The 20,203-nt window shown below is 38.7% G+C and overlaps 3 protein-coding genes across 6 annotated transcripts in view; 2 read left to right on the top strand and 1 right to left on the bottom strand.

Moving 5' to 3' along the window:
* Znf512 (zinc finger protein 512) overlaps positions 1-11,870 on the top strand; it is a 31,568-nt gene extending 19,698 nt beyond the window's left edge. For 2 of the 3 annotated variants that reach the window (XM_047522377.1, XM_047522378.1), the window contains 4 exons: positions 3,821-3,922; positions 5,044-5,106; positions 6,236-6,334; positions 8,595-11,870. In XM_047522377.1, coding sequence (XP_047378333.1) covers positions 3,821-3,922; positions 5,044-5,106; positions 6,236-6,334; positions 8,595-8,903 — 573 coding nt within the window. In that variant the 3' untranslated portion in view covers positions 8,904-11,870. Of the gene's footprint in view, positions 1-3,820; positions 3,923-5,043; positions 5,107-5,581; positions 6,335-8,594 lie in introns of all 3 variants that reach the window. The other variant, XR_007104629.1, reaches the window with a different exon arrangement.
* Positions 11,871-13,377: 1,507 nt separating this feature from the next.
* Ccdc121 (coiled-coil domain containing 121) lies at positions 13,378-16,215 on the bottom strand. The gene is made up of 2 exons (XM_047522859.1): positions 15,644-16,215; positions 13,378-15,179 (listed from the first exon to the last, which is right to left on the bottom strand). The coding sequence occupies exons 1-2, from the start codon at positions 16,000-16,002 to the stop codon at positions 14,216-14,218; spliced, it is 1,323 nt and encodes a 440-aa protein (XP_047378815.1). The 5' UTR covers positions 16,003-16,215; the 3' UTR covers positions 13,378-14,215.
* Positions 16,216-16,288: 73 nt separating this feature from the next.
* Positions 16,289-20,203, top strand: part of Gpn1 (GPN-loop GTPase 1) — a 21,286-nt gene continuing 17,371 nt past the window's right edge. Inside the window, exons 1-3 of one of the 2 annotated variants that reach the window (XM_047522375.1) lie at positions 16,289-16,415; positions 17,064-17,157; positions 19,017-19,056. In XM_047522375.1, coding sequence (XP_047378331.1) covers positions 16,305-16,415; positions 17,064-17,157; positions 19,017-19,056 — 245 coding nt within the window. In that variant the 5' untranslated portion in view covers positions 16,289-16,304. The remainder of the gene's footprint in view (positions 16,416-17,063; positions 17,158-19,016; positions 19,057-20,203) is intronic. The other variant, XM_047522376.1, reaches the window with a different exon arrangement.

Below are 20,203 nucleotides of genomic sequence, written 5' to 3'. Positions count from 1 at the left end.
TTAGTCTCCTTCAATTTATGGTTCCCCTCTTTGTCTCTTATGTCCTTGATGCTTTTGAAGAAGACTGACTGGCTATTTTATAGAATATTTCCCCAATATGGATTTGTGGAAACAAATTTGTGGATTTAGGATTATGTTTTTGGCAAGAATACCACTCAGGCAATGTTGGCCCTTCTCCATGCATCATTTCAGAAGGTATATGATATTTGATGTGTCTTTTTTGGAGGGAGTGGGTACTGGGGCTTGAACCCAGGGTTACATAACCACTGAGCCACATCTCCAGCCCTATTTTTTGAGAGAGGGTCTTGCCAAGTCCTTAGGGCCTCACTAAGTTGCTGAGGTTGGTCTTGAACTTGCAGTCCTCCTGCCTCAGACTCCTGAAATATCGATGTGTCTTTTTACTGATGATAGTAATTGATCAGTTGGGTAAGATATGTTTTTCAGATATCTCCAGGGTAAAATTAAACAGTCTTCTCCTTAATTAATGGGTGTTTGTGGGCAGATTGAGAATGTGAAGATAACCTGTATCTTATCGTATTGCCCATTTATATTAGCTTATACTAATTATTCTTGCCTGTAACCAGTATTATTGTGGTGTTTACCCAATGAAGATTTTTTTTGTTCCCATCTTCTACTGTTACTAATTGAAATTTATATCAATATAGTCTTCACTCATTATCCCTGGGGGATTGATTCTGGGACCAACTCAGTTACCAAAATCCATGGATGCTTAAGCCCCTTACATCAGAAGGCACAGTATTTGCTCGAACTTATGCACATCCTCCTATATACTTTATTTACTTGTTTTTTAATTATTTTGGTGCTGGGGATTGAGCCCAGGGGCAGGCACTTAACCACTGAACCACATCCCCAGCCCTTTTTATTTTGACACAGGGTCTCATGAAGTTGCTAAGGCCTGTGGTAAGTTGCTGAGGATAGCCTCGAACTTGCCCATCCTCCTGCCTCAGCCTCCCAAGTTCCTGGGATTATAGGCACATACCACCTCGCCCAGCCTCCCATATACTTTATATATATATATATGTGTGTGTGTGTGTGTGTGTGTGTGTGTGTGTGTGTATACACACATATTTTTTTTTTTTTAGTCGTAGGTGGACACAGTACCTTTATTTTGTTTTTATGTGGTGCTAAGGATTAAATCCAGGGCTTCATGCATGTTAGGCAAACATTCTACTACTGAGCCACAACCCCAGCCCCCTCCCATATACTTTAAATCACCTGTTAGATTAGTTATAATACCCAGTACAGTGTGAGTGCTATATGAATAGTTGTTATAGTTTATTGTTTAGGGAATATTGACTAGAAAAATGTCTGTACATGTTCAGTACAGATGAAATGTTTTCTCTGAATATTTTTAATCTACACTTAATACAGTACATGCAGGATCTAAAGATATGAGGATGCCAACAGTATACTTATAGATACTTAATTTGTTTTATGGGTTATAATCCAATGTACGTATTATTTATTTTGCTTCTCAAATAGTTCCAGATTTGACTACTTTTGAAAGATCTTTCAAGTGGGCTCCTGTGTCTCCTTGATATGCCCCTATCATGTTTTTGAGCACTTTTAAACTTTTTGAATTATGAGATACTGAAGGTTCAGCTTGCATTTTTCTGGCCCCACACATGGAATCAACCATTTTCCAAGGAACACTCCTTCCTTTTCAGAAAGTATGTTTAGAAACTAAGACATCAGTGTTAGGTGTGCTCATTCCTACTGGGCTTTCATTGTTTCTGGGCCCTCTTGGAACCTAGAATTAAAAGGTATATGTTTGCCTATTCATGTATGCACATAAAATCCATGTTTATTTCTGTGCCTATCTATCTGTATATAAATTAAAAGTCATAATACCTTTAAATCCAGTCTAGTACCTTAAATTTCATTCTAGTTTTCCTTATTTGTTACTCCTTCGTTCAGAACATTTGCTCAAATCTAGTATGATATTCACTAGTTTCAGAATTGCTAACATATTCCCCTATAAAGTAACAGAATTACCTATTGGAGACTGTTCGCATATATTTTTTTCACCTTTAGCCTTATAGGATATATAGTCAAAGTAGTTTTCTAAAATTAATTAGCTTGATTTTTTTTTTCTTCCTCACCTCCTTCATTATGCTACTCATTTGTAATAGGTTCATGTTTTATTCTCATTACTGAGTTTTCCCCCTTTCTTAATTTAAGCCATTTATTTTCAGGATTTGTGTAATACTACCATATATCTAAATCAGACCTATAGAAAAAGATATACTTCAAAAAGAGTCACTACTCCTTCCCCCAACCATTCCATTCCCATTTTCCTTTTCTTTCTGTTGATTCCCACCCACCCTCAAAGATAACCAAATCCATTAGTTTCTATTTATCCTTTCTAAGCATTTTTTAATGGGATGAATGATCATATGCCTGTAAATTTTTTTATTTCCCTTCTTTTTTTTTTTTTTTTACAGTCTACTCTATTTCACTCAACAGTATATTCCTAGAAATCACTCCATGTGTGTTCACAGAAATCATCCTCATTGTCTATTCTAAAGAGCTGTTTAACATATAGTTTTTATAACTAAGGTAGTTTATTTTATAAAAGTAATACATAAGTATTCCCTTCTCACCATAAAAGAATTTAGATGGGCCCTTTGTACTAGCTGCTGAGGAGAATAAATGTTTATAAATAATACCTACTCTGTGCTCTGGCTTAGCTTTACCAGGTCCTCTTTTAGCTACCTTCTTTCCCCTATTCACTCTCTGAGCCTTGGTTTGCTTTCCTGCCTCAGAGATCCAGCTCCTTTTAAGATACTTCATTGTTGAATCAGGAAGACTGCTTACCAGAAGTAAAGCTCTTACCTTGGTGGACTGTGCAGGAACTGTCTCCACAGGTGCTGTCTCTTTGGAAGCTTCAGTTGTAGTGGTACATGTAACTCATGTCAAAGCATGTGAAAGGTGGTCTAGATATAATTCTGCTTTTGCAGTATAAGCAAAGATTACATGTTCTATTCCCTGGTTTCTCTTGCATCTTTGATTTAAATTGAACTTTAATTATTTTGTTTGAGAATGTAAAAAATATCAAAACTTAGTGTGTTAACATTAAAGAATAGAAATAAAGATTATCAGGGGAAAAACATTAAAATCATTCAAAATTTGACTACTCAAGAGAATATTATTGTTAACATTTTAGTTTATGGCCCTTTTTTACCATCTACATATATTTCTATTGAAAGACTATATGAATACATCTTTATATTTCTTTCTCTCCTTTTCCCCCCCCTTTTATAGGGTACTAGGGATTGAATCCAGGGGTGCTCTACCATTGAGCTACATCCCCAATCCTTTTTATTTTTTGTTTTTGAGATGGTGTCTCATAATGTAGCCCAGGATGACCTGGAACTTGGGATTCTCCTGCCTTAACTTCTAAAGTAGCTGGGATTATAGGTGTGTACCATTGTGTCCAGCTCCTTGCTCATGTACACTTGTGTGTACATGCATGCTCTCTCTTTCTCTTTTCTCACAAATATTTTATTTCTGTGTAATGCTCTATAGCTTTAAAAAAAAAAACTAGAAAGATTTTTAACTACAGATGTTGTGTTATATCCAAAAGTCTGTTAAATATCAAACTTTTCTAAGCCTAAACAAAGCCACTTACATTTGTCAGTTTCAGGAACTTTAGAGGGTCTTACATCTTAGGTTTTTTTCTGTATGAAGATAAACGCATGAATTACTGAAATATATAACCTGAAGAGGTGGGTATGAAACTTTTGGGTTATTTTGGTTGGGAGTTGCAGTTCTGCAATAAATGTTTCTTGTCTTCTAGTTAAAATATACTCGCCCTGGGCTACCTACCTTCAGCCAGGAAGTACTACACAAATGGAAGACAGATATCAAGAAGTATCATCGTATTCAGTGTCCTAACCAGGTGGTTCTTTCTTTTTCATTAATTTAGTAGATGTTTCTCAAGCATCTGCTTGTTTTCAGTTACTTATTCATAACCAAGCCCTTGAACTGTAGTGGCTTAAAACTTTTAGCACTTACTTTATTTCTTCACAGTTCTATAAATGAATAATTCCTGTCAGGTCAGCAGGCCAGTGCTCCTGTTTATGTGTGGCATCGTGGGCTGAAGCTCAGTGGAACTGGAATGCCCCAGATGACTTCTGTGCGGCTGCATTCAGCTGGGAATCTGGCCTTTTGTATGTCCTCTCTTTCTAGCAGGGTAGTTGAACTCCTAGCAGGCACACAGTGACTGTTCTAAGAATAGGAAAGCAGAAGCTGCAGATCTCTTAAGGCCTCACTTTGAATTTGCACAGCATTACTTTTATGGCATTGTATTGGTCAGAGGCATCACAGGGCCAACCCAGACTCAGAGGGAGGGTAAACAGACTGTACTTCTTTTTTTTTCTTTTTTCTTTTTTTTTTTTTTTTTTTTTTTTTTGTGGTGCTGGGGATTGAACCCAGGGCCTTATGCATACCAGGCAAGCACTTTACCAACTAAGCTATATCCCCAGCCCAAGACTGCACTTCTTGATGAAAAGAGGGGCAGAGATTTTTTTAGCCATCCTTAAAATTATAATCACAACTATGTATGCAATACTTCAGGGAGAAGTAAATATAAAAGGAGTAGTAGACACATTTGCACTAAATAAAAAGGATTTTTAAAAAATCTAAACATGAAATTTTCTGTATTTCTATTTAGTATCACAGAAAGTACCAGGGAAAGAAATGGCTTAAACTTTCCTAAACAACTTATTGACTTTTTCTTTTCCTTCCTTGCTTTGGATCCACCCCCCACCTTTCTATCTATTGTCCTGGAGATCATACCCAGGGCCTCATGCATGCTAGCCAAGTGTTCTTCCACTGTACTATATTGGCATTCCTGGTTTTCCTTCATGCTTTTGTGACTCACATGTGGATTCATTTTGTTTGTTTTGGGACACTGTATATTGGTCTTCTAAATGTAGAGTTGATCAGTATAAATGGCCAGATTGATAAGAGAAGGATGCTGTTTGACATAGTCTTCACCTTATTTTTTCTCTTTTTCAGGGTTGTGAGGCTGTCTACAGTAGTGTATCTGGCCTTAAAGCTCACCTGGGCTCTTGTACATTGGTTTGTAATTTTTAAAAATTAATATCTTAATATATCCTCTAAAATAGTCTGACATGGAAGAGAACTCAGTTTAGGTGAACAGCTAGTCATCCTGTTTACTATTATCTTCAGAGGCTGCTTCAAAGGCTTCTGTGTTGCAAAGATTCTTTGTCTCATATTTGATGGGATTCCAGGGTATGTCCAAAACACAGAGAAGGCCAATTTAGTTGTAAATTATACTAATTAAAGGAATTTGGAGAAAAATATGTGTGTTCTGAGTCCCTACCAGAGATACCACCTGAGCCTCTCCCACATTGGACCTGCCCTGTCTTATTGGACCTTAACTTTCTGGGGGAAAAAAGTTACATGTACTTATCTGGATTGGTGAAGATCTTCCAAATCCATTTGAACTCTATGGCCTCTGGGGATGGGAGATGGGATAGGGTGTCAGGCTAACAGCCATTCACCTCACTGAATCTTTTCCATGTTGACCCAGGTGTCCTACAACCCAAGAGCCATGGGAAATGCTGCCACTTTCAAATCTCATTCAGAAGTATCTCCTCACACAAAATGAGCACCATGGAAACCTGAAGCTTCAGGAGGGGAGAGAAGTCTCAGTTGATGCCAACAAGGGAGTTGTAGGCATCCCAACCAGATCTGTCCAGGAATGCTTAGGAGTTTGTCATCTTGATCCTAGTTTTTGAGTCCTTAAACTAGGCATTATGGATGGTATTCTTCTAATTCTGGATTTCCAAGGCACTCTTGCAACAGTGGATCTTAGTGGGAAGAATTGCACAGTGGTGCCTCTGGTGAACTTGGGGAGTTTGATCATTTGGGGGAAGAACCAAAAGAACCTGAAAGTGAAGTGAAAGGAACCTGGGAAAGTAGAAAAATGTGGCATGGTACATAATAAAAGTAGGAGGACATTGGGTCGAGTTGTAGTTGGGGTAGGTGTTTGTATGGAATTGTATGAGGATAGATTTGCATTGGTGAGAGTCTAAATTGGTTTTTTTAAACATATTGCTGTTTTGGATCTTTTCCTTTGCTACAATAGAATTCCCCTTTTCATCTCTAACAATCCCTGCACATAACCTAGGTGTGTGTTCCTGAATTTACCAATAACTTTCTTTTCTTTTTCTCCTGGAAATAGGGAAACTTTGTGGCTGGAAAATACAAGTGTCTTCTATGTCAGAAAGAATTTGTGTCAGAGAGTGGTGTCAAGTATCACATCAACTCTGTCCATGCTGAGGTGAGTTTCTACTTTTCCATAGTGTTTTTGTAATCCTATGGACCTGTTATGTAAGCCACAAGAGAGTTGGACCTTGTCCCTGATTTTATAGTCTATGACTGTCAAAGAAAGTAACTCTGCAGTACTGATCAGAGACACTAAAGCTAAAATACTCTCTAAAATTATCTAATTGTGTTTTTCTATGGAAGTATATGAAATCACTATAACTGAGATCATCCTTAAGCCCTTCTAATTCTATTAAATCCAAATAAATCAGGAATTGGGGAACTATATTGAATTTACATGTTTGACATCATGGTTTCACAACAATCTCCATACATAAATTGTTATGCTTTCTAGTATTCTAATGTCTGTTAGCAACCTATTTTTCATTTATTTTTTATTTTATTTTATTTATTTTGTGGTGCTAGGTATTGAACTCAGGGCTTATGCATGCCAGGCAAGCACTCTATCACTGAACCACATTCCCAGCCCTAGCAGCCCTAATTTTAATGCTGTTTAATGTACTGCATAAAACAGCTAAAAGGTTTATTATAAAGCAGATTCCACATATGATGTTAGGTCTAAATGATTCTTTTGATATGTATCTCTAAAAGATAAGAACTTTTTAAATGGACACAATACCTTTATTTTATTTATTCATTTTTAACATGGTGCTGAGTATTGAACCCAGTGCCTCACACATGCTAAGCAAGTGCTCTGCCACTGAGCTACAACTCCAGCCCCAAAAGAATAAGAACTTTTAAAAACATATATCCACAAACATCATTATGCTTAAAAAAAAAAGTTACTGTGATTCTTTAATATCATCGTATATCAAGTCAGTATTTAAATTTCCCATGATTTTTTTTTAACCCCAGAATTGGCTTATTCAGATCAGAATCTGAAATTCGGTCCATATATGGTAATTTTCTGTTTTATCTAGAGCATTTGCTATTGCAAATGAAATGGAATGGAAACCATATACGTTAAGTTTTTTAGTAGCCACATTAAAAAATATATAATGAAAACAGGTAAAATTAATTTTAATTTATTGAACCCAGTATTTCCACAGTATTTTTAAGGTGCTTATCAATTAATAAATTATGAATGCGATATTTTTGTGTTTTTCATGCCAACTCTTTGCAATTGAGTGTGTATTTTTCACTGAAAGAGTTATTTCAATTTGGACTAACCACATTTCAAGAGTTCATTTGCTACATGTGGGCAGAGGTTGTTGGACCATGCAGGTCTAGAAACTTTACTTTCTTTTTCTTTTTGGTTGGGGAAACCAGATAATTCATTCTGGATTTTGCTGATTGTATCCTGTGGTGGTATTCCTCTAGCCTAGCTATTTCCTATAAATTGATAGTTAGACCTGGAAGATTGATCACATCACTGATTAGATTCAAATTCTTTTTGTGTTCTTTTACTTTCTTGGCAAGAATGCTTTCTAATTTGATTTCATATCCCCTACCCATTGATTTTTTAACTGAAGCTCATAGAGGTTAAGTAATTTGCCCATAGTCACATAACTAAAACAGAACTGGGAATTGCACTGAGGAGGACTGGCTACAAAATTTATGTTCTTGGCTGGGTGTGGTAGTGCACACCTGTAATCCTAGTGGCTTGGGAGCCTGAGACAGGAGGATCACAAGTTCAAAACCAGCCTCAGCAGTTTAGTGAAACCCTAAGCAGCTCAGTGAGACCTTGTCTCAAAAGAAAATATAAAAAGGGCTGGGGATGTGGCTCACGGTTAAGCGCCCCTGGATTCATTCCTTTGTGTCCCCCCTCCCCCAATTTTTTTTTTCATGTTCTTCACCACTATGCTGTCATGAAATAAAAATCTTCTGTGGCTCATTGTTTTACATCTCATTGTGAGATTTATATAGAAAGAGATAAATGGGTGGAATGATGCTCAATAAAAACTTTGTAGATCACTTATTAAAAGTACCCAGAACCATGTATTGGATTTCTCCAAATTAAAATACAAAGTTCCGTGGTCTGGACTGTAGCTCAGTGGTAGAGCACTTGCCTCACATGTGCGAGGCACTGGTTAGATTCTCAGGACCACATAAAATAAATAAAGATATTGTGTTCATCTACAACTAAAAAAGGTTTTTTAAAAAATATGTAAAGTTCTAAGGTGTGACTCTGTATACCTGTTTCCTCCTTACTGTTTTATGCCATAAACAGGCTTTTTCTTTCATTCTTCCTGCACCTCCTCTCTATGTTCTTCCTGTGTTTCTGACTGGATGGATTTTCTGTTCTGCCTCTCTAGGATTGGTTTGTTGTAAACCCAACAACAACCAAAAGCTTTGAAAAACTGATGAAGATAAAGCAGCGGCAACAAGAAGAAGAAAAGCGGAGGCAGCAGCACAGGAGCAGAAGGTCTCTTAGAAGGCGGCAGCAGCCTGGCATTGAGCTTCCTGAAACCGAGCTGAGTCTTAGAGTAGGGAAGGATCAGAGGAGGAATAATGAGGAACTGGTCGTGTCGACCTCCTGTAAGGAATCAGAGCAGGAGCCAGTGCCAGCACAGTTCCAGAAAGGAAAGCCCCCAAAGACGAATCATAAACGAGGAAGGAAATAGGCAGTCAGTGAAAGTGCTCCTAGGAGAGTGAATGTGATGCTCTTGTCACAGGGACCTGTGTGGGGAGGCCTGAGTCATGGGGCTGAGTGAAGATGCTTTCAGCTGTTTGTGTAAGGCTGTGACTTTCTCAGCTCCTTTCTCCTGTGTAAATTTCACTGTCTTCTCTACTTATTCACTTTCATTCTCCCTCTTTCCCCTTTTAGTAGGTTTTCCTACTATTCCTTGTTGGAGTCCTCTTGTTTTTCTCTTCTCTTGCCCAAAGAGCTCCCTCTTAAGGCCAAGTATATGCCCCTCTTGCTCTATACAAGATTAAGAAACCTGTTCGGTTGTCTTTTCCTTCCTGGGGTTTGAATGTTCTTGGAAGCTCCATTGATTTAGTAGCCATTCCATCATCTAGCTTATAAAACAATTCCAAACTAATTTTTTTAAACCATAACTGGTTTATCACTTTGTATTTGTGATATTGTTATAGAAGCTAGAACTGTTGTCACTTATGTAGTAGGTTACCCTGTCCTCTTGGGAAGCAAAACTTTATGGAGGCTGTTGTGTGTCCTCAATATGGTTTTAGGATTGAAAGTAAGAAAAGGACTTAGCATGAAAAAGCTAGCACCTCCCTCCACTGGTTATACTGGGAAATAATTTGTACCAAGTAGCAGTGACTGACTAGACCCACAGGTATAAAAAACAGCTTTAGGAGTAATGCGGCCCAAACATTAAAATGACTAGAGGGAAAAAAGTAGAAGCAGCAATAAATACTGCTCCAAACTTTTTGGGGCCTGAGGTCTCATCTGTTGAGATGATACCCTCCTGAAGCTTGCTTTTGCTCTATTGATTCTAAGGATTGAAAAATGTCACATTGCCCCTGACACAGTAGCCTACTGCTCCTGGTAATGCCATTAAAATTGGAAATCATGGTGCGCATTCCTTCTGCCCTGGACTTTACCTCACTTGTTAGTCTATATCCTGCTAAGTCCTCATCCATCCCTTTAGCCAACCTGTGTCTGAATTTCCTGAGAATGTTGTCCTTCTACCCTCTTTTATATATGAACTATCCTCTTTATATTCTGACACTTTGACACCAGATGTAGATATTAATCTGGAGCTGGAAAGTAAAGTTCTTTTTCTGTACCTCATGCTTACCTGGTAATGGTTAATGGACTCTTCCCCTTTGAGGGTGACTTTCTCTGGAGCGTTGGTTAGATCAGCGTTGTCATGTTTCTGGATTCTCTTTCCCCTTTTGCATAAGTGTTGGTCTTATATATTCTTGCCTATTTTGTGGCATATGCCACTTAAAAAATTAAACTTGATATGGATGAATACTACCTTTTCAAATTCTGAAGGCCGTTGCCACCCTTTAACTCTGTTGTCTGTGCTCCTCTGAATAGCTTTAACATGTGGGCTTTTGTGAAGACCACTTTCAAACAAGGGAGCATTGAAACCTGAATTAGATACTGCCAGAAATAGGTAGTTTTGAAACAAGTGAAGGAAATGGAATGTCTACACTACATTTTTATTGGCAGTTGCATCCTTAAAACCTTTTCAGTAGATGAGGGTTGACAGGGAGGAGAAATGAAGAAGCTATGTTAATTTCTGGTGAGTAAGACTTGGGGAATGTTTGGCAATGACAAAAGAAATAAATGGATCTCACTTAGAATGATGTTTCCAGTTGTTCTTTGACTTCGACCTGGACCTGCTGCTTGACTCCTGGCTGGCACTATATGGGGCCGAGATGATGGCTGGAGGTGGGGATAAGTTTGAAATAAGTCCATATGCAGTTGTCTCAGTAGTTCTGTAATTTCTGAAATTTGCTGGTTAAAATGAGTAATTTGAGGCTAAAGTGAAATGGTACAGGAAACTTGTTCTGTCTCATCCAGGCCCCTTGTAGCACTCCTATTTTCTTCCCAATGTCAGGGATCAGCAGGAGTTAGCCTAGATCATCACACTACTCAATTTAAGTTTTTGTTTTTTTTTTAAAGTCATTACAACAATAAACTTAAGTTTGGTGGTATTAGGTATATCTAGGATGTTTAGTAGTATTAACTCCCATGCTCAATTTGCAGTGTAAATTGTCATAATCACTTTGAAAATGATTTGGCAATATCCACTAATGATATATCCTGAAACTGAATAGCTTCAGTCCTGGGTATATATAGAAAAATTCCTTTTGCTCATGTGTAGTAAGAGATGAACAATGCTGATTATTGCAATACTTTTTAAATAGAGAAATATTGTAAATGTATGTCAGAAACTACCTATCCACCTAAATCTGCTCATCTTCTGAAGTTATAGGCCTATAGGATAAATGGCTAGACTGTTTTTTTCACTTTCCTCCCTTCTGGCTCTTCACATAGTAAAGGGCTAGCCAGCTGAGTTCCCTCTGTGGTATTAAGTGATAGGTGTTGACCTCCAGGCTAGCAGTTTGAAAACAGTCAGTGTACCTCTGTGCTTCCTTTCCCCTTCTGCTGGCTAGACACAGATAACTTTGGGGTCACAGAGGATGGGAAAGCACAAAATGAAAGATAGTTGACTCCCTGAATCGCCCTGTGAAGGAGAACCATTTGCCAACCAAGAACATTTATCTGAGACTATTATGTAAGCAAGAAATAAATGTCTGTTATTTGAGACATTGTAACATTCTTGGGTTTTTTTGTTGGTCTACTATAATATATAGTCTTGTCCATCAAGAAGATGGATAAATTGCAGTGCAGTCACACAGTTGAATACAAGCTATAAAATTAGCAAGGGCTTCTTGTTATTATGGATAAATCTCAAAAATGGTGTCTGGTTATAGCAAGGTACAGATACTTTGTACTGATTATACAAGGTTTAAAAACATGGAAAACAATGTTCTACGGTATTTATTTCTATAAATATGAAAACATGCACAGGAATGTGAAACACCAAATTTAGGATAGTGTTTCTAGAATCCAGAGGGACTTAAACTGAATTTTTTATTTATTTAAGATAGTAAGTTGCAGCTTTCTATATATATTTTTTTGTATTTCTGGAAAAAGTTTTTAAAAGATAGTTGATACCAAAAAGAATAGTCTACCTCCTTTTTTTTTTGTTAAAATTATTTTTGTGGTGCTGGATATTGAACCCAGGGGTACCTTACCACTAAGCTCTGTCCCTAGCCCTTTTTTTAATGTGTGATTTTTGAGATAGGACTCACTAAATTGCCCAGGATGACCTTGAACTTGTGATTTTTTTTTTTTTTTTTTTTTTTTTTTTTGGTATCCAGGGGTACTTAACCACTGAGCTACATCCCTAGCCTATTTTTTTTTATTTATTTATTTATTTATTTATTTATTTATTTATTTATTTATTTTTGCAAAAGGGTCTTATTAAGCTGCTCAGGGCCTCACTTAAGTTGCTGAGGCTGGCTTTGAACTTTCGATCCTTCTGCCTCAGCCTCCTGAACTACTGGGATTATAGGTGTGAGCCACCATCCTGGCTACCTGTGATCTTCAGCCTTCCAAGTAGCTGGGATATAGGCAGTGCCACTGTACCCAGTCTACCTCCTCCTTAATAGGAAACACTTAAGAACTTATTTTACTCCCATTTCACCTTAACCTTTGATTTTCCTTCACCCTCCAGTCACCTCTTATCCACTTGAACAAAGGGCACCACTGTTTATCCAGAAGCTGCAGCCCAAAATAGTTTTTGTCTCTTAATATCATCATCTTCCCTTCTTTTGTCCATATTCTTTGATCATTCCCCAGCTATACTTGGACCACATACACCTTTCTGTTCTTTGAATTCAACAAGATTATTCTGATTTTAGGCTTCTGCATTCACTGTTGTCTCTGCCTGTGTTCTTCCCCAGTTGTTGGCACTGTGGACTTCAGTTTATCATTCAAGTCAGCCTAATTTTTATCTTGGACACTTTCTGTAACATAAATCACCCTGTTTAATTTTCCTCAGATAAAAAGTAGGTTGACATCTTAGTTGGCCAATCTGCTCACATTGGGGTATGAATTTCAAAGTACTTTACTAGATAAGACTTACCCTTACACATCAAGCCCTCATTCTGAAAGGAACAGCCACAAATAATATATTAAATCCATTCTCTGGGATGAGTAATAAATAAAAATATACTGAGATCAGATGGAAGTTACCCACTCAATTAAGATACTCAGGACTGCAATGGCAGCAGTGAAATGAGAAGCAGAATAGTAGAAGTGTGAGATCCTTAGTTTTTTCTAACTATGAGCCTGAGATCTATGTCTTCCCGGGGTTTTACATCCACAGAAAATAGAGCTTTCAATCTGTCTTGGATCCCATGCTTTACCAGTTCAGACTTTCTGTATTTTGGCTCACAAATAGGGATATTCAGGTGAAGGTAACTACATGTGTCTATAAAGTCCTAATTTCTGAATTACAACTAGTTTTATTATTTGCACACTAGTATAAATAAGATGTAAGAGTGGAAAATAAGAGTGATGAGATAAAAAATCATTGTATATATTGGAATAATAATCTATAAATTATAAGTAGGCTTTTATTTTTAGTAAAAACATTGTTTAATAAACTACATATTTAATAAAATGTTAAAGGCATATTGAAGGAGAATTTTTAAATTTAATTTTAAATGAATTTATTTTACATATAAATGAACCTGAAAATTCAGAAATTTTGAAGTTTTTCATCACTAATAATTTCTGGAAAATGTGAAGTTGATTGTATTTTCCAATAGAGAAGCAATGTTAAAATATGGGACCATACTCTATTCTAGGATTTACATTCCAATAAATCACTGGTTGAGCCTCTGTCATAATTGCAAAAAGTACAACTCCCCTAAATAAAAGTCCATGCTAACTTAAAATTCCTAGTTCTAAATGAGCATAAATACATGGAACATACATATGACAAAAGGAACTTTGTGTACTACAAAGTACATATGTAAGAAGAAAACACATGACCTAAAGTAATTAGAATAATTTTGTCATCTTAGAATTTCAAATGCTGCTAGATAAAATAGATGGCAGAACTCAAAAAAGAAAATGGTATCCAAATATCTTAACAGTTAAAACATTAAAGTTGTCTTTTAAGGTAATTGTATTTTTTTTTTTTTTCATTTATGACAGACCGAGGCTAGACCAGTGATTTATTTGAATGTGAATCCTAGAATAGAGTATGGTCCCATATTTTAACATTGCTTCTCTACAGAAAAATATAATTAACCTTGTTTTAGAAATCATTAGTGATGAGAAATCTCAAAATGATTTTCTACAACAGATATTTTAGTCTAGTAAGCTGCAATCCAAAAGTCTTCCTAATAGGTTTATGTAGTATTTGCTTCAATTCTTATTTCATGTTATTTTAGGAATTACTCTGGGTTTAATTTTTGATTGGAGGCTATCAGGGCTCAATGTGGTCTTTGGAGCACCTTCTTTTGGGCACCAATGAGGCCTTGCTTGCAGTCGTTGCTTCCCCCTCATTAAGCATTCCTGATACCACTGTTCTTTCTTCATCTGCTCCTTCTGGTTTTCTAACTTGCTTTGAGCAGCCTCCAACTTCTTGGATACCTCAAGTAGCTGCACTAATTCCTCCCGTAACTGCAGGTTCTCTCTGTAGACCCCACGGCAGAACTCAAAACTAGACTTCTGTGCTATGGACTCCAAGTTCTGGCCCTTAATAAATTTTTTTCTCTCTTCTGACCGCTTCTTGTACAGCTCAGTCAGTTGCTTCTCCAGGAGTGTTTTTTGCTGGAGGAACTGCAAGTGTGCTTTCTGGTCCTTTAGTGGTGTCTCAGCTTTGATTTTCTCTTTCTCCTTTTCTAAGGTCTCTATTCTCATGTCCTGTCTCTCCTTTATTATTGAAATGTTCTTCAATGCCTTCAACTGCTCTTTTAAATTGGATTGGGTCTTTTTCCCCTGTAGTTCTTGTGCTTTAAGGTCTGACGTTTGTTTTGCATATTTGGAGGCTAATTCTTGTCTCCTTTTTTCTATCTCCCCACATTTTTGGAAGTACTCCTTCCAGAGGTCTTCATGTAGCTGTCTACAGTGCTTATTTTTTTGGGCTAGGTATTCCAGAAAGAATTTACTGTCAGCCTCAACAAGAAACTTTTCCTTGTGTAGTGCTCTGCATTCCTCTAGCACCAGGTCCCTGCGGATTTGAACGTCTTCTATTTCCTTGTTTAGCTTCTTCAGTGCCAACACTGTCTTTCCTTTAAGCCTCTTCTCCCACTTTGTTAGCTTGTCGGGTGTGAAAAATTTATATAGCATACTAAGATACGCTGACGATGTAGAGAAACTCATGCAGGTCTCAGTAATCCTGAAGAACAAATGAGACATTTGTCAGTTCTTAGTGACAATATAGGAAATAAAAATAAACAAAAACCCCCGCACAATTGTCCTTTATTCGTACAAAAAAATCTTTTCGAGCATCCATTATGTTCAGACACTATGTAAGTTATGGGGGAAACGACTAAATGCAGAGAACAGTAATGTAGTTTACAATCAATATGAATTCACTACAATCTCAGGAGGTCAGTTTTTAAAGGGAGAAAACAGGTTCTGGAGTGAAGTGTTTTGCCCCAAACTTAAGGTTGTTAACAAGTGGCAGAGCTTGGGTATTAAACACTGACCTTATGAGTCACTGAATACTGTAGCAGCTGCAAACGGTCAAAGAAACAGAGGGGCTGAATGGACTATGAATAATTTTCTCAGCTCTTTGATCGTCTATCCCGTTTCCAAGAGCCCTTCCGTGTGAACGAAGCTCCCTCCCAGTATACCTACCTGTTCCCGGAACCCAAGCGTTCACTAGGGCAACTCTGTAATTCACTGAGGGTAACTGCGGAAGATCGAGCGCTAGTATCAGGGGTCCGCCGCGGCTGGACGAAACAGCGTTCATATATGGGAGGTTCTCGTCGTTTCTTTCGGTAGTCAATGAGACTCTGCTGTGCCCAGCAACTCCGGAGATCGCACACCGCCATACTCCTGGCTGGTACAGACATGAGCAGTTTAAGCACCTCAGGGGATAAATGAGGCCTAGCAGCCGCCCATCTAGCAGTTTGGCACCCCGCTGCTTTGGGGCAGACACTGAGATGCACGCTTCTCGTTTTCGAAAGGCGGGAGTCCTGCCCAAAAGATGCCATCTCCTCTAGCCCTCCTGGGACTAGGGCTGTGCCCCTCTCAGTTCCTAATCTACGACGTCGGTGCCCTCTTCCTGGCTACATCCAGTCCTGTTGTAGCTTGTCCAACGTCCCCACCTCCCCACCACTGTCACTAGGGAGATCCAGCCGGTCGGACACACACAACACGCTCTGGCTTCGGCCCAACACCGTAACCCTAGGATTTTGCGAACTGGAATCTTTCCACAATCGCTGCCCCGAACGTCGCGGAAGTCTATCTAGGCGCGCAGCGTCTCTATGGTGGGGTGGGCGGGGCCAGGAGGAAGATGGCGGCGCCCGTGGCTGCGGCGGAGCCCGGGGCTTCGGGAGCGTCTCAGCTCCCTGTGTGTCTGTTGGTGTTGGGAATGGCGGGTTCCGGGAAAACCACCTTTGTACAGGTGACATATACGGCACGGTCTTGGTAGGGGCCCGCGCGAGTTGCCTGTGGCAGGCGGAAGGCCAGGGAGAAAGGGAGTTCTCTGGGTATTTGGAGGGTGCTGGCGCGTGGCTTTCGGGGGACGGCACATCTACTCCACTTTTCTCCGCGAAGACTCAGACCCTAACCTCCACCTGGGGACCACAGTGCCTGATTGGTTCAGTTTACCATGTTGTACAGAAATGGTCCTGCTCGTAAAATTACCAGCTTCTTGAAGGCCGGAGCTTATGAGCAACCAGAGATAATACAGTGGTAGCTTAGGTTATTGTTTCTTGCTCACTGAAGTTTATGGAGTTAAACTCACCTCATGTTCTAAGCACTGGTGATACAGCGAAAATGAAGTTGACAAGGTTCACACTCTCATGTTAACGTTTTCATGAAGAAGAAAACCCCGTACACGTGTATACATAAGTGATCTAGAGTATGGGTGCCTCACTTTGATGGGCGATACGGTAGCTTTTGAAATGAGAGTTGAATGTTGGAGGGGGACATAGCTCGTGGATATTTTAGGTAGAAGGAAATAGTGCCAGTCTTCAGGCAGGGTGGATAAAAGCGTGGAAGTTCTCTCGGGTCCCCTTATCCCTCCAACCCTCTCCGCATATTTCTTCAGAGGCTCACGGGACACCTGCATAGACAAAGCTCTCCACCTTACGTGATCAACTTGGACCCAGCTGTACACGAAGTTCCCTTTCCTGCCAATATCGGTGAGTAAACCATCCCAAAACTTGCGGGAAGTGCCTCAAAGAAAATTAAAATCTTCCATCCTGATAATTCCAGTGCCTTCAGTTTTCTTACCGCTAAGCTACACACCTCAGCCCTTTTAATTTTGATACAGGGTCTTGCTGAGTTGCATAGGGCTTTGCTAAATTGTGAAGGCCGGCCTGGAACTTGTGATCCTCCTGCTTCAACCTCCTGAGTTTTGGGACAACAGTCTTGTGCCACTGTGTAGGGCTAGGCTTGTTCCTTATTCACATTTTTCTCTGTTTACTCCTTCCTCTTTCCTACATTTATTTGTGCCCTTCCCATTCACTTTTATCCCTCCCCTCTTTCTAACCCTCTTGTGCCAGGTTTTTGTAATTTGGGAAACTGAAATGACACAAAGTCAGTTCATTGGAAAAAAAACAAGTCCGTTTAATAAACATCTACACCATAAACCTTTCAGCTGACTTAATACATAGACCTTTTTCATTTAGTTCTTTAAGTATTGTCAGAGTGTAAGAGTTCTTTTGCTATTGTTTACTCACTAATCTGTAGGAACCTTTTTTCCACTCCTAAAGTTACATGGGAATATGTTTGTGTATATGCATCTGTGCATTGTTCTGAGGAGAGGCTCCCAATTTTCATCAGATTTTAACAGGAGTTTGTAACTATAAAAAAAGATTAAGAATAGGTGTTGGGTGTGACTGTGCACACCTATGAATTCAGTGACTCAGGAGGCTGATGCAGGAGGATCACAAATTTGAGGCCAACCTGGCCAACTTAGCAATATCCTATCTCAAAATAAAAAATAAAAAGGGCTGGGTATGTAGCTCAGTGTGGGAACACCCCTGGGTTCAACCCCAGTACTAAAAAATAGAAAAATTGAAAAAAAAGAAAGAATGGGTGTGATCCAGTGTGATGATTCTTGAAAAGATCCAGGAATCCTGATTTCTAGGCCATTATTATGTGCTAATCCTAATCCTCTCCCTCCTGTCACTTCTTAATCCTATTAACTTTCTTGTACCCCAAACAACAATAAGAGGAAGACTTGTAAGAAGCAGAGATGATTTGGGGAAGAGTTGGGGAAAACATTTCCTATCTTCTCATGTAAAGGATAGAATTTTAACATTTGATGGGGCAAAACTATAGACTGGTGGGTAGGTTTAGGTAGGTATTAGTAGATTCATTTTTAAAAATCTTGTTTGTACAACTGGGTTATGGCTCAGTGGTAGAGCGCTTGCCTGGCTTGCATAAGGCACTTGGTTCAATCCTTAGCACCACATAAAAATAAATAAATAAAATAAAGGTATTATGTCCATCTACAACTGAAACAAAAAAAAAATCTTGTCTGTGTTGTCTTTGTCACCGGGAAGCAATTTGTAAGAAATCTTTTCTTCTTGATTTTAGGTCTTTTTATGGGCATCTGACCACTCCTGATGTTTTATTTATTTATTTACTTATTTTTTAATAATTTAACCTCTATTTGTGTTTTTTTTTTTTTTTTTTTAATGTGGTACTGAGCATTGAACCTAGTGCCTCAGCTATGCTAGGCAAGTGCTCTACCACTGAGCCACAATCCTAGCCTGAACACTGATAATAAAATCATACAACTTTTCACCTTGTTTCAGTCTCTCTCTACCATAACTTGAGATCTCCTAGCCTAATGTTTTTCATGGGTTACTTGGCAGTTATCTTTTGTAAGGAAGGAAACTAGGATAGAGGTAGAGAAATTAGAAGAAAAGAATGTGGCAAGAGAACTCAAGAGGTAAGTTTTAGTTTCTTTCTGGTAGGAAATGACTTGAGAGACCACATTCACTGTTTTTTATGTATTAAGTTCCATTGTTAATTTTTCCCCCCCATTCAGATATTCGTGACACTGTGAAGTATAAAGAAGTAATGAAACAGTATCCTTTTCTATGACTACTATAGAACTGACTCCTTGCTGTGTGTTTTATGGTTTTGAAAGAGTGTTTTTACATTTTCTTGTTGAAATATACAAGTAAAAGCATTGATTGCTTCAAAGTAACTTTATGTTATTTTATTTTATTTATTTAGGTCTTGGGGATTGAAGCCAGGTGCACTTAACCACTGAGCCATATCCTCAGCCCATTTTTATATTTTGTTTAGAGACAGGGTCTTGCTAAGTTGCTTAGGGCCTCATTAAGTTGCTGAGGCTGACTTTGAATCCGCAGTCGTCCTGCCTCACCCTCCCAAGTCACTGGAATTACAGGCATGTCACTGTACCCTGCTACAGTAATTTTATTAGGAGGATGATTTTTAGGGTCTTTTTGTTGTTTGTTGCGGTGCTGGCAGTCAAACCTAGGACCTTGTGTGTGCTAGGCAAGCACTCTACCACTGAGTTATACTCCCAGTCCTTAAGAGGATGGAAGATAAATAAAGGTGAGGTATTGTAGCTGATTAGAAATACCATTTTAGCTTATGATTTCAGTTTTCTCACCATCTCCTCAGACCATTATAACTAGAACAGAGAAAAATGAGAGGCTAACTAGCACCTCCCTTGTGGTTTGGCCTTGGAGGATAGATACATTCATTGGTTACTATCTCTTCAGACTGGAAGACCCAAAATGAGCGTGTTTAGTGGAATTAATTCTTACTACCTTGCTGTGTGAAATGCATACTCTCCTTACAGGTAAGTATAGGTAGGAAGATTAATTTTAATTAGCAGAGTTGCTTGATTAGGATCAGAGCAAGGAGTGTTATGGAGATGGTCTTAGCTTTTTTTTTTTTTTTTTTTTTTTTTTTGTGGTACTGGGGATTGAACTCAGGGGCACTCAACCACTGAGCCACATCCCCAGCCCTCTTTTGTATTTTATTTAGAGACAGGGTCTCACTGAGTTGCTTAGTGCCTCACTGTTGCTGATGAGGCTGGCTTTGAACTCAGTCCTCCTGCCTCAGCCTCCCGAGCCGCTTGGGATTATAGGCATGCCCCACCGCGCCTGGCGGGTGATGGTCTTAATGGCCAATGCCAGCAGGCTGTCACTGCCTGACACGTCCGTTTATTACATTTGGATCACTTTGCTTTCTTTATCT

Source organism: Sciurus carolinensis, chromosome 13 (assembly GCF_902686445.1).
Source record: "Sciurus carolinensis chromosome 13, mSciCar1.2, whole genome shotgun sequence".
Taxonomy (NCBI): domain Eukaryota; kingdom Metazoa; phylum Chordata; class Mammalia; order Rodentia; family Sciuridae; genus Sciurus; species Sciurus carolinensis.
Note: the sequence above shows the minus strand (reverse complement) of the source record. Positions and strands in the feature narration are given on the sequence as shown.